The sequence below is a fragment of the Homalodisca vitripennis genome, chromosome 4, assembly GCF_021130785.1.
Source record: "Homalodisca vitripennis isolate AUS2020 chromosome 4, UT_GWSS_2.1, whole genome shotgun sequence".
In the NCBI taxonomy this organism is placed as follows: domain Eukaryota; kingdom Metazoa; phylum Arthropoda; class Insecta; order Hemiptera; family Cicadellidae; genus Homalodisca; species Homalodisca vitripennis.
Genome location: NC_060210.1, coordinates 133,711,196 through 133,728,047, shown reverse-complemented (window position 1 = coordinate 133,728,047; position 16,852 = coordinate 133,711,196). Strand labels below are relative to the sequence as shown.

Genomic DNA, 16,852 nt, shown 5'->3' with positions numbered 1-16,852 from the left:
CAGTACCATTAGCCCCCCTGTATTGATTCTCCTTATTCTGTTTAATAAGATCCCTCCACAGGCCAGTGGCACTTGAAGAATAGGGCTTTAAAGGAGATCGACTTTTTCTTAAAAACGCCGCGTACAGTAAAATATATTGTTAACAGTACTGTAATTGGTTCCTATCAAATTCTATCTGAAGAGTTGGGCAGATTCTATAATATTCTCTTCCTTGAATAGAGTTTTGGACTTAGGACTTCAACGAAACAACAACTACTAGCAAAACAGCTTTTGACAACCTACCTTGACATTTGATAAGAATAATACTAACATCACTTACTGATGGAGAACATCATTGCATTGAACAATAGTTCCTGAATTGCTGATGGGAAAGTTAAATTGCAATCACGTCTGGTGAAGTGGCTGCCATTTGTTAATAGAGCCATTAGTTGGCTCTCTCTAATAGTATTGACTGGGAATGGAATTTCTTTCTTTTGGGATACAAAGTCCCTCAATGGTGATGTGCTTATCAGGTTATGCTGGTCTTCCTAAACCTACACTTCAACTACTGACAATTATTTATAGCTTTTTTAAATGAACTCCTTTTGAAGGGTGAAAATCACCTTTTATAGAAAAAGTTATCTAATGAGATTTTTTAAGTGACCTCATAGGCGAAACACTTGATCCAACTCTACATTGTTATTTCCTCATTAAAAAATGTTTGACATTATATGAATATGGTAATCAATGAGATCGACGTAGAGCATTGTTTCCTAATTTAACAGAACATTATCTCACGCCACGTCAGGTTACAAATACTGTACAACCTTTCAGTACCAACGTTCCTAACCTGACCGGGGGCATTGATTCCATAAACACACCGGTACTGAATTGTTGATATAATATCGTAATATTTGAACGTTGCCAAAGAATATTGATGTACAAACGGAAATGAATACAAGTCACTACAGAATTACTAGTCGATAGATTGTTGACGCCGGAGATTTGTGTCATCAGGTGTTAAACCTAAGTTATAATACTGTATAACCTTCGCGTGCCGAGGCTGATCGCTTTGGTCACTGATAACACCGTGATAATAATCAGCTTATCTGAGCATCAATATCGCGCTAATGCGTTAATGAAGGCCATTAAATGACAGGATACAAACAACTTGACATGTAGATGAATAATTACATTGCGGAGGTAAAATTTACATTCATGCTAAATTTTAGATTTTACAACATTTTTACGTAATTCCTGTCTACGTAGATGCTAATTATTTTTGCCTTTTGGTTTTTATTTTTATTTACTTAGAAATATAATGTAGTAACTAATATTAATTAAATATTATATTATAACTGCGCACAGATCATAGAGATGAATGCAGTATTTAACTAATACCAAATACTAAAGATAATTCTCATACCATGATAACTGCATGATTCGAGCTTAAAAAAACTGTTACCTCATATTTTTTTGTACATTACAACTCGTTAAACTTCCGTTTACTCCCGAAATCAGATCATTTATCCTTTTCTCCTCTCTACTGTGAAATTCGGACACGAAAGTCCAAAAAGAAGAAGTTACAATTTTGAAAAAGGTAAGGTGTACACACAACGTAACAAATTAACAAGGATGATAAAATATTCCCTAGTAAAATAGGGGGAGTTAAAATGTTCTATACAGTTTACCAATACTACTGTTTAATAATTCTAAAACAAATACATTAAGTTATTTTACACAGCTTGAAGATGCCGATGCAGACACAGCAATTTTAAAGTGGAAATGGATTTACTTGCCGAACATTAGACTTTACAGGGGCGCGAACATTAGGTGATATGTGCAAACATTTAAAATAGCTTTTTAAGCAGTCTTCCTTTTATAATTACTTCCTTATCATTGCTAGCACATAGCTTATCTAATTTTTAAAAGTTGGAAATTAAAACTGGGCTTACAGTTTAGGTTGGATGTAAAGTAAAATTAAGGCAATATCATAAGTTTAGAAAATCATTTGAATACAATACGATAAGTGCACAAAGGAACTAAGAAATATAAAAAGTATAGCAGTTTTCAATGGATACTTAACTAAATTAATGAAAGTTTATTAAAACAACGAAAGGAGAATTAAAAGACTTAAAAAAAAGTAAAAACGAAACTGGCAGTGAATGAGTTATGGTCCAATTTATAAAGAAATCAAAAAAAGCATTTAGAAACAAAACGTTGTCATGAACATAAAGTTTTACACAACGAATAAGATAAATAATCTAATTTTAAATCCAAAAGATGAAATTTAGATGAAAATAAAAGTAGAACTTATGAAAGTAACTTTGAAGATTATGATAAGATTTACATTGGCCAGACAAAAAAAAAAAAAACCATTAAAAGATTTAAAGAACATGAAAGATATTATAAATTCGGACAAACTAAAAAATCAGCTATTGCCAAACATGCATTAGAAACAAATCACACCTGTAAAAACTTCGCATTATTAAAACAAATAAAAACAAGAAGAACTCGACGCTTATAAAACATGAAAACATACCGATTCTTAAGTCACCCTTCCTTTAAAATATAACTAAATTAATTTTGACCTAAATTATACTATTTCAAAAATTGTTGATTCACACCTGACGATGGCATCTTTGAAAAAATTGAAATGATTGGACAATTAAGAGTTTTTATTTTATAATAACACAAATAGAAAATTTGAATACAAGTTTTAATTGAATAATATTTTGAAAAGTATTGTAGTCAGATTGTTTTTTTCTAAAGTTTGAGCTAGTATAAATTATTTAACTGACCCAAGCCGACGTTGGAGACTCGCAGCCCACTCTTGCCGATGTTCCGGTACCGCAACCCCGGTGTGACGGTAGACGACTGCCTCGTCACGGACGGCGTGTTGATGTTTTGCAGCAACAGTTGTTCCTTGGAGCACGGTTGTTGGAGCTGCATACACAGTTGTTCATTCGTGCTTTGGAATTCCTCCATACAGTCCCAAACTGGCAATTGGAGCTCGACAACTGGAAACACAAAAACACATTTAAGCAACAATTGTTCCTTGGAGCACGGTTGTTGGAGCTGCATACACAGTTGTTCATTCGTGCTTTGGAATTCCTCCATACAGTCCAAATTGGCAATCGGAGCTCGACAACTGGAAACACAAAAACACATTTAAGCAACAGTTTTTCCTTGGAGCACGGTTGTTGGAGCTGCATACACAGTTGTTCATTCGTGCTTTGGAATTCCTTCATACAGTCCAAATTGGCAATCGGAGCTCGACAACTGGAAAAACAAAAGCACATTTATAGTGAAGTGTATTTGTCTCACATTCGAATTTACAAATGGTCAATAGTTATTATTGTAATCAAGGAAAATTATTTTGTGCTAGTGTTCCGTTATTTAGTTGTATTTTATATAATGCATATTTTCGCAACCCTGTTACTCGTTACTGGAAGCTGCATACGATGTCCTTGGAACTAAATTCTTGGCGGATTAATAACCTAATTGGCACGCGTAATAACTTTTTCTCTCGTGAACTTGGTAGCTAACCATCTTGCTGCCGAGAAACATCTCGCGAGCCTAATCCGCGAGCTCAACTGAGTATCTGGTTACAACTTCGAGTGCTTTTAGAGTTATAATCTACTAATCTTCACTTTTTTCCGAGTACAGCTGCAATGTCCAGCCAAGATGCTGACGCCCGCGCTTGTGAGTCGACATCAACGTGAAGGGAAGTCAATTTTAAAGTTTTAAATAGTTCTTAAGTTCGTAAAAAAATCCCCATAGAACATTGGAACCATTAGGCCCACCCCCATGACATTTAGTTCATGATCACTCTATTTGGCAGTAAAGTGGCAATACATTATTTTATTTTTAACATCTAGAAGTGGTGCTTTTATGTTTATTAGCCATAATTAAACATATAAGTAAACTTTTCAAATCGAGTATTCATTACTTTGACCTTAGCGGTATCGAACCCCATGTGTTTCGTCCTTTCGGTACACTAGAAAGATAACATTTATTTTTTTGGTGGGTTGACAAGAAGTAGTTTGAAAGCAGAAGTCCCCGAAGTAGCTTTACTGCTTTTATACAGCACCATAAAAAGCTTCTCATCGTGTAAAGTAAAATAGCGCCGTTTCGAACTGATGTTCAGTTATAAAGTTTTCATTTTAGGGCTATCACTTCGGAATAGGCAATATTGAAGCTTCATTAATATTTCATCTCACAGTTGTTAGATTGTTATAGTACGCTTTATTAGTTTCCTCTCCTGTCTTGGAAACTTATGAGCTTAAACTATCTTTAATGAGTGTGGAACTGTCAAATAAATCTAACCCATAAAATGACCAGTAATCGTTTAGAGTTATTTCATTTCAATTGGTCGTAAAGACAAAATAATGCCATAAGAGTGATTAATTGGTAAATACGACCATTGAAAAGAATGACATACACGCACAACTCCATCAATATTCACTGTAATGTAAATTTATTTTGAAATTATTACACAATATTTAACTTAAGAGGTTACCCCATGAGGGTTCAACTTCTGGCTGCTTTATGTCCAGCAGTTGAACCTAGACTGCATACAAGAAGACCGACGTGTCACTTACATCTGTACAATACACCAATGGATGTCCAGGATTGACAAATCAATAACAGAAAATGTCGAGATATTAGGATAATGGATCAATCGATAGTTAGTTGGTGTGGGTAGGAATCTCATTTCTTCCTCTAATGGTCAGCCTATTGCTATGCACTTAAGCCTCAAGGACATTTTACCTAACCACCCAGTCTACGATTCCTGTCCGATCCCATATACAAACCGCCGAAAACAACCGATCAGGTCCTCCTGGGCGAAATTCGCCATCCTTGGCCAGACTACAGCTGGCATAGCTCTCCCTTGATATTGCAGGACAATCAAAGAGCAGATGTTCATTTTCCTCCTATCCGTCACACATTTTACAGAGCGGATCCTCCCGGAAAATGCCGACTCTGTGAAGATACTTCCTGAGATGACCATGTCCCGTAATTAGACCCACAACCTGAGAAGAGGAGAGGAGTCTATTTAAGGAGAGGAGGTCAGACGCCATCTTGGGGGAAGGCGGCTGCAGGCAGGACCATTTTGCTCATCCTCAGACCCGGATACAGTCTGGAGTTTGAGAAGTCTGAGATTAACTCATCTCAAAGTAAGCACAGGTAAGTTTCAGCACTATTCTAAATGCGTGTATGAGACAGAGGCGTATAAAGGATGTTTAGTTCTTGTTCTTATGCGGACAGTATCAAGCATATAATCCAAATTTTCGGTTAAAACCGTACCGAAACAATTACAATCTTGAAATATTTTGACCTTGCTGTGGAGAGGCAGTTGATGGGGTGGATTTATATCGTGATTGAGAGGTGCTTAACCAATCAACAACCAGTATAAAGACAGATATCTATGTTGTTTTCTCATTACTGATTGCAGGATTTTAATAATGTGATGCCATCGTCTTTGTTGAAGTTATTTGTTTCTTTACGTTTTTAAAATTAATCGTATCTTTTTAAAATATTACAGAATTTTTGAAAGTATTCGTGTTTTAACAAATTCTATTCATGTTTGGATTTGTAACTGCATTCGGCTATGACAGATTTGACCTTTTTTGTCGTTTCATGTACCAAAACTTTTCATCAACTCATGTAAATATAAAAAGTGTTGTTTCATCACAGTAGATTCCGCCAAATACATCTATTTGGCGATTTCTTAACAATTCAGGCAAAAGAAACCTAGGATGCGCTGAGTAAAATTCTGAAATAAAGAAAAAGAAATTAGAACTATCCTAACAAAATAAAAATAATTAAAGACTTCACATATTTTCGTTGTTCGGAATTTATATGAAGAGAATATTTCGCAAGAACGTTAAGACTTAGGCTTTAGTAACAGGAGTAGAAATGAAGTCAATTTTTCAAAGGATTTTGGAAATGTATTTTTCCATTGTCACTGCACAAGATCCTACAAGATCCTGACAACGCCTGGACTAGACTCCAATCAGCTTTTAGGTATGTTTGAACCCTTTTCTTTACTTCCTTCTGTTCTTTATTTTTGGATGTATTAAAACCTCCCTCACCTGACAAAGAGGATAGATTCCAAATCTCGAAACGTTGTGTTATACCTTTTGTAACCTATAACGATAACAAATGTCCAAAATATTGTTTTCCTTTCAAACCTTCCATCGTCAAAAACAAACATAAAAAACAATATTACATATGGATTCTCGAAGGAAGATTTACGGAGTAGGTTATAATTGAATACTGGAATTCCAGCGAAAAAGAAGTTTCTCTCAATAACGAATAGCACGGAATAGGGAGTCATAAAACATTAAGTTTGGCACTCGTGTAAGGGCGACTGCCGCAGGTGTATTTGCTGAGGGATTAAACAAGTATTACTCAAATTACACACGAAAGCACACGTTAAGCTGAACCGTGGGGTCTTGCCTGTAAATACTGCAAAGCTCCCATCGGCGATGCCATATTCCGAACTGTAAATGCGAAGTTATGAAGCACCGACAGCACTTTCCTTTCAATTTGTACGTGTTTATAACACGCACAAGGTTCATTACAAACACCGATAAATGAGCTCGACACTTCTGTGTTAATCTAACGTGTTAAATTTCATTTTTAGGCATTTTAAGAAGTAATAGTCACTATTTTGTTTTTTTTTTTAGAAATTATCCGAATATTTTTATAAACAAATTCTAATGTGAGTAAAACTCCATAAAAATCTGTGCATGTAGGATTAAAACGACATACTAACCGAAGCGCTGTATTGATCTTAAATATAATACTTAAATTACTTGGCTCATTTAATAAAAAACGATTTACAGCTGTGTGTGGATTACATTACAATCCTTGTACGAGAATTTAATAGCTGAAAACTGTAGATCTCTAAATAAAGTATAAGCAGCCAAATTTCTAAAATCCAATTCAGTTATTTATTTTAAGTAAATGAAACAATATGCAGGTCAGTCTGACTATTACCTGCTCTAGCTGGTAGCTATTTGATATGAAAAACTGTTTACTATTATTTTAATAGCATACGTTCACTATTGCATTATAAATATGAATATTGTTAACAATGAGTAACAATACAAATATATGATATAAATAAAATGTAATAATAATTCAATTAAATATATCATATTAATAACACAATGATAAAACAATATTATAGTTAGAAGCTATGATATAAACGCAGTTTTGTTTTAAATAATTGAAAAAATATATTTACAAAAAAGAGTTCACTCAAATCCACAATTACTTTTCGAAGTGAACAATGCAACAATCGGAATACCGCATAATATATCGATAGTATTTTTATAATGTGAATATGTCGAATTAACTTTAGACTATGAAGACCCGAAGTCCTTATTACATCACAAGAATTGTTGACTGTTAATGAATACATATATTTAGATAGGTACTTGAAGCTATTTCTGCAATGTCTGTTTCACATTACTAAGCCTGCAAATTGCAGAACCAAGAGGCCAGTCTGTTTGCAATAACCATCAATCCACGTGCTGCTCTCTGGGTGTTTCTCTGTGTACCAATATGTTACACGTATTATAGGAGTTTTAGGTTTGTTTATAACGGCAAACAAAACAAACAAACGTTAAATAGTTTTGCAGTGTGTGCAGGATGTTTGAAATCGTGAGCCAAAACTTTGGCAATAAAAGCTAACAAAAGCTCTAAGCTTATGTTACCAATTTTAATTAATATAAAATTAAGATTATTTGTAAATTTTTATTTTACAATCGAACGATTTGAAGTCTCTTTAGGTTGCAGCATACAGATTCCTAAAACGTTAGCAGTATTTAAACGTACTTATTTCTTAAATGCTGCCAATGATTTACTAAACAGCAAATAGTAAATAATTAACATACAAAATGAATATTTAGTAGCTAATACTATAAAATTTGACAGAATTCATCTAGCCAATTGAAAAATAAAACTACGCAAAATTACATGTAGCTAAAAACGTTATTAACTTATTTGTTTGGATTACAAAAAACCGAAGAAAATAACTTCTCACTGTTTATTAGAGTAATTTTAAGTTAATATTGGTGTTACGTCCCAATATTCTGGCGTAATTTACAGGTAAAATATAAATTCCTCAGTTTGTTCAAGTGGTAGCCGATTAGAAACAAGAAATTATATACTTGTATTCAACTAAAGAGTTGTCTAATCCTTACCATTTTCAGTTGGTTTTATTACTGTAATATACAGTATATTTTTTTTATCTTTTAATCATATTTTTTAGCGATAACAATTATTTACATTTTAGCTTTAACGTAGTCTGGTGAGATTTGCATAGTAAAACCGAGAAAATCTTATTAGATCTTTTAAACAATCGTGAAAAAGTTAATAATCTAATAAGAAATATAAATAAAATAAAAACACATACATATTAAATGGAGTGAAACAGATAGTCTAGATAGTCTCGTGTTTTTCATGCCGTATTATGCCGTTTACTATACGAATTTTTTGATTTTTGGCACCATCTTAAATGGACATTCAATATACGTATATGCCCCTTGTTATTCGGGAGGCCGAGCATAAAGATACATTGGTACTCGATGCATTGACGTCTTCCTATTTCCATGTATAAAATATACTTGTGTTTGTTTATAATTTATTTTGTAAATTGGAATAAAACAATGAATTGTACTGAATTTTTATTATTTGTTCTTATCTTCTTTAAATATGAATATCAGAAATTAGAATGTAAATATAACTAAAGGACTGAAAATACAACCGTTAAAAATATTTTTAATATAGCTATCGACATGTAAAAAATGAATATATATAAAAAAAATTGGAACTGGAATCTTCTCAGAAAATGGGTTTGGCGTGAAAAGTTCGAAACATGGCCTAGTTACTCCTTTTTGTCATACAATAGCCAAAAGACTAGTTTTATTGGATACGAATCCTTAGTTCTAATTTTATTGGACGCTTTGTCACAATATTAAATCACTGTCAAGAAAGAAATGTCGCGATGATGGTCTATGAGTCACGAGCCAATTTGCATTATATAAGCAAACAACCTTGTTTTTCTTGAAATCGAAAGATAATAATTTCCCCTAAAGAAGAATTTGATCGTCAGCCGATTTTGGCGGAGGTCGAAATGGGAAGGTATTGAAAAAGGATTAAATAAATGGAACGATAACTTTTTCTCAGATCATATTTTTTTTAGCTTCACACACTTCAAACTAACTGCCAAACACATAAATAAATCAGCAAAAGCTAACCAACCATATACAGACCGACAGCTATTTAGCTAAACGTGGTGATTGTTAGTCTCTGACGGAGATATAACTATTATTGATTTATCTGACGTTAGGTTTGTGCGAAACTAAAAAAATATAACCTGAGGAAAAGTATTGTTTTTATTTTTAATACTTAGCATATCCTGGTGTTTCGACCTCCAAGTAAATAAAACTAGTGCGAGTAACCACAAATTTGTTTAAGAGAAATTCCTTTGTCGCTTTCAAGAAAGTCCAGGTTGTGTGTTGATACAATGAAAGTCGTTTTGTGACTACCAGACTAAGATAGATGAACTGCAAAACAAAAAGTAACACGAATTTTGTATATAACATTTCACACACTATAAAATTTATGATATCGAAAAAGCGACTCAATTTTCAATTAATATCGCCAAATGAAAAGCTGAAAGGAACAAAAATGTTGGCGTATAACAGTCGGGTTGCTGTTAAAGCCGAAAGCTAATGGACAGTGCAGTAACAGTTGTGACAAGGATGGCATTGTTTTGTGTAGCGCACAATACAGTAAGCCGACCCGGGCCACAATAAATACGTTAGCGTGGAGAGCTTGCAAAGTATTGTAGGGTTTCCATCGCGGCACTGACTGTACTGGTATAGGCTTCTGTCATTCGGTATGTCAATAAAATACTAGGGATATTAGATATACTGTGATAGTGTCATAATACATCATTCGAGGTTATAGAGGTTATATGCTGCATGGTCATAATACTTTTATTATTCTCTCAAATTACTCTCCACATTTTACTCCCAGCATTTTAACGGATACTGAGGGACTTTTGAGCATAAAATATAGTTCAATGGATCAAGAGGAACCTATGTATAAAATTTCAAGAACTCTAGGATTTCTATCAAGAGTTAAGGCAGAAACGGTCCTACGCCGAAGGACGGATATGGCACAATGTTAAGAAGACCCTATCGGACCCATAACAGCTGGCTTTAGTAAAATGATGTTGAGTTTCTCCACATAAGAACAATCTTAAATCTCATACAGTTTTAGAGTAAATTATAGTAGACGTCTCATTTTAAAGATATCATTAATACGTGTCCAAATGCTTTTATTTTTATACAGGTTATTCAGAAAACAAATCTCACTTTTTTGTACTTTATCGTCAAATATTCAGAAAAGCATACACTTAAAGAAAGCGTATGAATCCGTATTAATTATATTTTAAAATTATACATTTACCATAATTATAGTTATATTTCACATTGTCTCATGGAACTAAATAATAATATGGCAGCCACTACTGCCGGTTCTTAAAAAATGGCTTAAACCTAAGTACGTTATTAATTCAATCCGCGATCCAATTTCGATGTTTCGTACTTCTTTTGGAAAATCTTTAATGACGTAATAACGAATATATGCATGAAACGATCTTTTATATATTAGACATTGTTTATAGTGACTTTCACTTATAAATAACGTAAAATTGGGCGAAGTTAATTTCAAATTTTACATGTGTGTAAATTTATATTGTTAGGTTTATATTGAAGAAAGAGGCACACATTACAGACAAATAAGTTTACCAATTATTCATTAGTGGAGCAAGATATTAAAATTGAGACATTGGTATTGTCTCTTGTACCAATGATTAAATTATGGTTACAATTTCTTTTGTTTGGCTGATTAAAAGATGTTAGCCAGATTAACTTTACTAGTCATATAAAACTAATATGATCTGAGTTACCTTTACTGGTCGTATTAAAATATGAAAAGTACCAATCTACTATAGGTAGATTCAAAATTGAAAGTAATCTATTAAATCAAAAACCGCTTAAATTCTTGATGTTCTTTGAGAAAAAGTTAATCGTGTAATGTTTTGCTCAAGTTAAAATTTTTATTCTTAATTTCAGCACACTCAACAGCAACCTGTAATACCTGGTAGGAGTGTTGGAGAAGTCTTGTAAATATCTTAATATATGATGATTAAGAACAAAATTGTTGACATATAAACATTTTTAGATGATAAATTTTGTATTTTCGTCAACAAATTAGCCATTGTAGCAATAGCAATGTTTTGTGATCAAAGTTAAAAAACAAAAAGACGTAACAAAAATATATAATTAACTTCATTGATTGAATACTATTTTTTAGTACTGGTAAAGCAGTTGTTTCAGTATCCCTCAGAGATTAATCCAAGCGTAGCGTAGGCTACCCCGTTTTTAGATTAACTAAACACACAATAGTTTTGTACATATTTAGTATAATCTCAACACAGCCAGAACTACGTTCATTCAGTATTCAAAATATATATATAAGTACAAGCATCCTTGTACAGATCACATAGTGTTAGTTAACAATCATCGAGACAGCTATATTAATAAAACGATACTTGGCGCAACTGTCAACTGTCAACTACAACAACGACAACTAAGATATCGATGTCTTACAGTAGGAGAGCACATGACGGTGTGGCCGAGTGATCACAGCACTACGAGTACGACACTTGTAATGAATACCGTTGAGTCGGAGTAATGAAGACTCGGAGAGGTAAGCGAGAGACCAGGCACTGGTTGCTAGGCAACGCTCACAACACACGTGACCTTTACAACATCAATGGCCTTACACGTCAGCTTCCCGCTCCGTCGCGCCGCACCGCGCGCCTGTAATCGATATATCATTCTATTATTGATCATCGGTTATTGCCAAGTCGATCAATCGTCTCTGTCAGTCTGACCATTCCATCGGTCTATTTTGACTCGAAACGAAACCCGTTCATCTATAACAGTTCGGACCTAAATAGCAGTTCTCTTTACTGTCAAGAAATATATCATAATTATTTTGGTTACTTTGTTATTATATGGAGGCCACTATTGTACTTTACCCCTGTCTACTACTTGTAATTACGCGATTAAGTACGTTAATAGATAAGTACGTATTACAAATAGAAAAAAGTTAAAGTTAACCTTCATGAACGCTCACCTGATCTGCTTGAATTTAATCTCGAGCAATATTTTTCTTCTTTATCCAGAAGTGCAGAGTGGCGCCATCGAAGCTCGCGCTAATGGCAAAAGGCATTTCCGGTCGGTACTTTTCCGACGTTAGGTTTCGTTGGACGACGAGGCACGTGATCTGAGGTCGGGGAAGTACCGATCGGAAATACTCCTGGCTATCACTGCGGGCTTCGGTGTAAAAAGAAAACATCCCTCGACATGGAACCCAAATTCAAGCTCAGATCACGTGAGCACTCGTAAAGGTTAACTTTTATTTTGGTACTACTAGGAACATTTTTATGATAACCTAATCTAAACTTACCCATGTCTTGTGATTACAAGTAGTAGATATGGACGGATTGTAATAGTGGCCTCCGTATAGTAGCAAAGTACCTTATTTGTAATTTTTGAATGCCTAATTTTAAATTAATATTATTAAATAATTAAATTAATTATGAACGAAACAGGATGTTTCCGGAAATTTGCTATCATTCAGTGATATAATACAATCAGCAACACTACGTTTCGGGATCTGCAATCTGATCTCTTCTTCAGGTAAATTACTAAACTAATGCATGAGTACAACCAGAGCGTTGTGACACACACAAGTCAGGAATCACAACAGTCATGTTGTGTGTCTACTACATGCATACTAACTCTAAAACATGCACTTAATAAAACTGACAATAATTATTTAAACTGATCTAAAGGTACAACTCAGAATGTACGGCTGCAAGCAAGGGCCAAACTGTGACACCTGACCAATGGCCAATAATAAATGGCGGTCGTCACGGAAGAAACAAGATGGAGGCAAATCAGGAAACGTGGTTGGACCTTTTCTTACTGTTTCATTCTAGATGAAAATCTTAATCTTAAAACAATACAATGACTCCACATTGCTATATTACAAATCTTTATTCAGTTTGATTCTCTTAAGGTTTCCTTTTAGAGATTAAGGAAGATGTTAAACAATTCACGGTAGCCTATCAGTATGAGTTACGCTTGATTTGCTCACGAGATCTGATATTTTAGTGTGTTATATCCAAGACAAAACATTTTGCAGTAATTAATAGTTGTTTGAAGTGTGTTTTTGACGATGTACTATTTTAATGGCCGGTGTGTGCAGACCTAATATGACATGTATTCTGTAGTTCAGTTTTAATAAGTGCACGTTTTAGCATTAGTATGCATGGAGTTGACACACAACATGTTTCTGAGAATCCTGATTTATGCGTGTCAAAACTCTCTGGTATGGTTGGTTTACTTTAACCTCGATTGTAGTTATGTGTGTTATTCACATGAGGAAAAGATCAGACTGAAGATCTCGAAGCATAGTGTTACTAATTTCTTGTATCACTGAACGATGGGAAATGTCCAAAAAAGGGTCTTCAAAATATCTCCATAGTGAACAACTGTATTTAAAGAGAGGAATGGATTGCTGACTTCTCAAGTGAAAATTAATTCTCATATATATTCAGTTTTTTCGCGTGAGGCTAAAACTAGTGGCTGTTGAAGGTAACCGAGGAAACCTAATTCGTCACAAGATATAGTGTGTAGCAACCGGAAAGTGAAAGTAATGTCTTACTGATTGTACAACATACACCTAGAAGCGAGTGACATTACTCATGGATCGAAATTAGAATATATCCACTAGAGTTGGAATCTAGAAACGTTCAGCTGCACGAACAGAAGATCAGTCTCTCTCAGGTTATCCTTTTTCTGGATCACCTTTCACCTGAGCTGTCCCATCATTACGAAAATAATTCTAGACTCATTTTGGTCAGGAACTTGGACTCGTGACCAAAATGACTCATTTCTTCTCTAATGCTTGGAAAGATCGAATAGGCTAAACCCTTCTCAACGCCACAATCTTGTACAATAACTGTCCTAATGGGGTATATAACATATATAAGACCTTGATTACTTGTTCACTCATAGTTTAACTTCAAATTATAATAAAATTATAATCCCGATGTGAGAATTTTTAGTGGGTGAATTAGATATAGTGTATTAACAACCGTTGTTTCATATCTATCAGAATGTATATAAATAAAATAACTAGAAGTAACCAATAGGATTGTTAGATAGGATTTGTCATGTGTAGTAGTTTTACACATAAAAGAAAAAGAAAAAACAACTTATACGAAAGCTATTGCTCATTACTTTCATTAATAGGTTGAAAGTCTAAGAAGGAGAATTTAAATGAAAATAACCCATAAGTAGACAGTTATATAACACTTTGCAAGTTCAAAAAATAGTAAAAAATTCTGCCCTGCTTTGAAACTTTTCAAAACTTGATTGTTGAGAACTAAATAACAATATTTAAAAGTCGACAAATTCTGCCGGTTAAGATAATAGTGTTATCGTGTGAGTTTTTTGATACTCGGTTTATGAAATAAAATTCATAAAAAAGTGTAGTAGAACATAATAGAAGAAATTAGGTTTTTTACAGACTAAAGGTGCGTCAAGTACACTCTTCGGGGGGGGGGGGGGGTGAGGTTAATTGACAGCACTCGTGAGAACGACCAGGTTCATTTCCCGCAGAATTCAGAAGTGAATTATGAAGAGAATGCTGTAGCGGAGATCCTGTATTCAAAAGAGTTCAACTTGCAAAAGCAAATGGCAACACTAAATTTCTAAATATGGCCAGATTGGTGATGATACGACGAGAAGGGCGCCTACTAACGGAATTTTGAGATGAGAAACACAAAAATAAATAATGATAGAAACGACGGACGTAAGAAACATTGTCGAAACACTATTTCTTATGAACCACTGTAGAACGTAATCACAAGAAAATATTTTTAAATTATAAGAAACAAACTATTCTTGAGATACTAAACAATTTGTTAGAAATTAACAGTCGAGTTATTCTAATCAAATACTTCACACCATATAACTCCTTCAGTTATAATTTTTTGATGAATTTTAACAAACCACAAACCACAATCTACAAACCAACACTACCACTACCACCTTCTACATTTTTCCAACACCTGTTCCAGAGTATTAAACACAAATAGTTTTTATTTCTAGTGTCTTAGCTATGCTGGCTTCGATGTTCACTGGTTTTTATTGTCAAAGTACATGATTGGACCTCCCCGGGATTTGAACCCATGATATCTCGGTTAGAGAGCCAAAACCATACAACCATTAGTCTACGGAGGAGGTCTCATATATAGTTTACTAGCTGTTCCCCGCGGCTTCGCACACTTTTTGTAAGCTTTGCTCGTGTATGAGCACTTCTGGTTCAAGTGAATTATATTGTCAACGCCGATGTAGAGTTTACCTTGTTGACACTATCAAGAAAATCTGCCAAAAGTGTATGTTTATAGCCATTGTACACGTACATGTACTTAATAATAAAGTGGTCTAACATTCAAGCTATAAGGCCAAACAGAAATTCATTTGAAAGACAAATATCCATAAAAACTTAGCGCCTTCACATAGTGTGTGGTTATTGTACACAACTATCTCGTAATTGTAGTTTACAATGTGCAGGCGCTTTGATAACTTATATATTTTGCAGCGCCTCCTGGTGGTGAGTTACATCAATGGGCATAGCATATAAACCTTCTACGTGGAAAAATACATATACATACAAATTTGCATAATGATCGGTCAAATAGTTTCTGAGTCTATAAAGGACAAACACACAAACATTCATTTTTATATATACAGATAAAACAGTCAACACTATTCACTATTGAAAACTCCGGACTAAAAATGTCTTGCTATGGGCTAATGCGTATACAGGTGACTACGTGTAAACAACAGCTGATACCTCGCAAATACGATATTTGTTGCTCCCGGCTTGTGCAAGTATACCTATAAATTGATTATGTTCACTTATGCGTTGTTGAATGTCGTTGAAAAAAGTAGGGTTGGAATTTTTATAAAATTTCTAAATAGTTAGTATCTTGTAAATTCTTTATAACTATGCTGACTTTTTTATTTGGCTTTATAAAGGTCAACAAGCGTCATTTTGTTAACATAAAAGCAAATCACATAATTATTTTTCATAGTTTCCTGTTATTTGTCACAGCTTATGGGCAAAGTTTGGTATCTGGAGCTTTACTAGTTCTAGAGGTAATAATGTTATATAGAATATAATTTTAGTACCTCGTCAAATACACACGATTTCATTAAAGCCAATTGGTTGAGACAGACAAAATTAAAAGAACGTCAAATCGGAAAGTCATAAACGAGAGATAAAAAGAAAAGTACAGAAGGATAATTCCAAAGACAATTAGGTGTGTTAGGGAGTACTTGAAGTGGATTAGCAGGATTGTGAGAGGGGGGTACATGCCGGATATGGGTCAAGGGATATCAGAGCGGTGCGGAGAGAATACAGACAAATGGCCTCACCATCGATTGCAATATCCCCTCACCCCCCACACCACCCCCTCAGCCTCCCCTCATAACCTATATACAGACCAGATTTCTTAAGGGTGCATATTGCCCTTTACTGTTCAGTCAAAGGCGCTTTGATGCCGAACTCTGCTCATCTTGACTTTTCAGTGTAAACACGGTTAAAGTATATATCATTCGTATAGAACCATCAATTCATATGGATCCTTAACGTTTTACAAGTTGCAATACCAACAAATGTATAGTACAATTTTTATTTG

At 34.2% G+C, this 16,852-nt stretch overlaps 1 protein-coding gene across 1 annotated transcript in view; it reads right to left on the bottom strand.

The window, feature by feature from the left end:
- The window catches only part of LOC124360196 (voltage-gated potassium channel subunit beta-2), a 143,262-nt gene that overhangs the window by 33,644 nt on the left and 92,766 nt on the right, over nt 1–16,852 (bottom strand). The window contains exon 2 of the mRNA XM_046813593.1: nt 2,781–2,999. Coding sequence (XP_046669549.1) covers nt 2,781–2,999 — 219 coding nt within the window. The remainder of the gene's footprint in view (nt 1–2,780; nt 3,000–16,852) is intronic.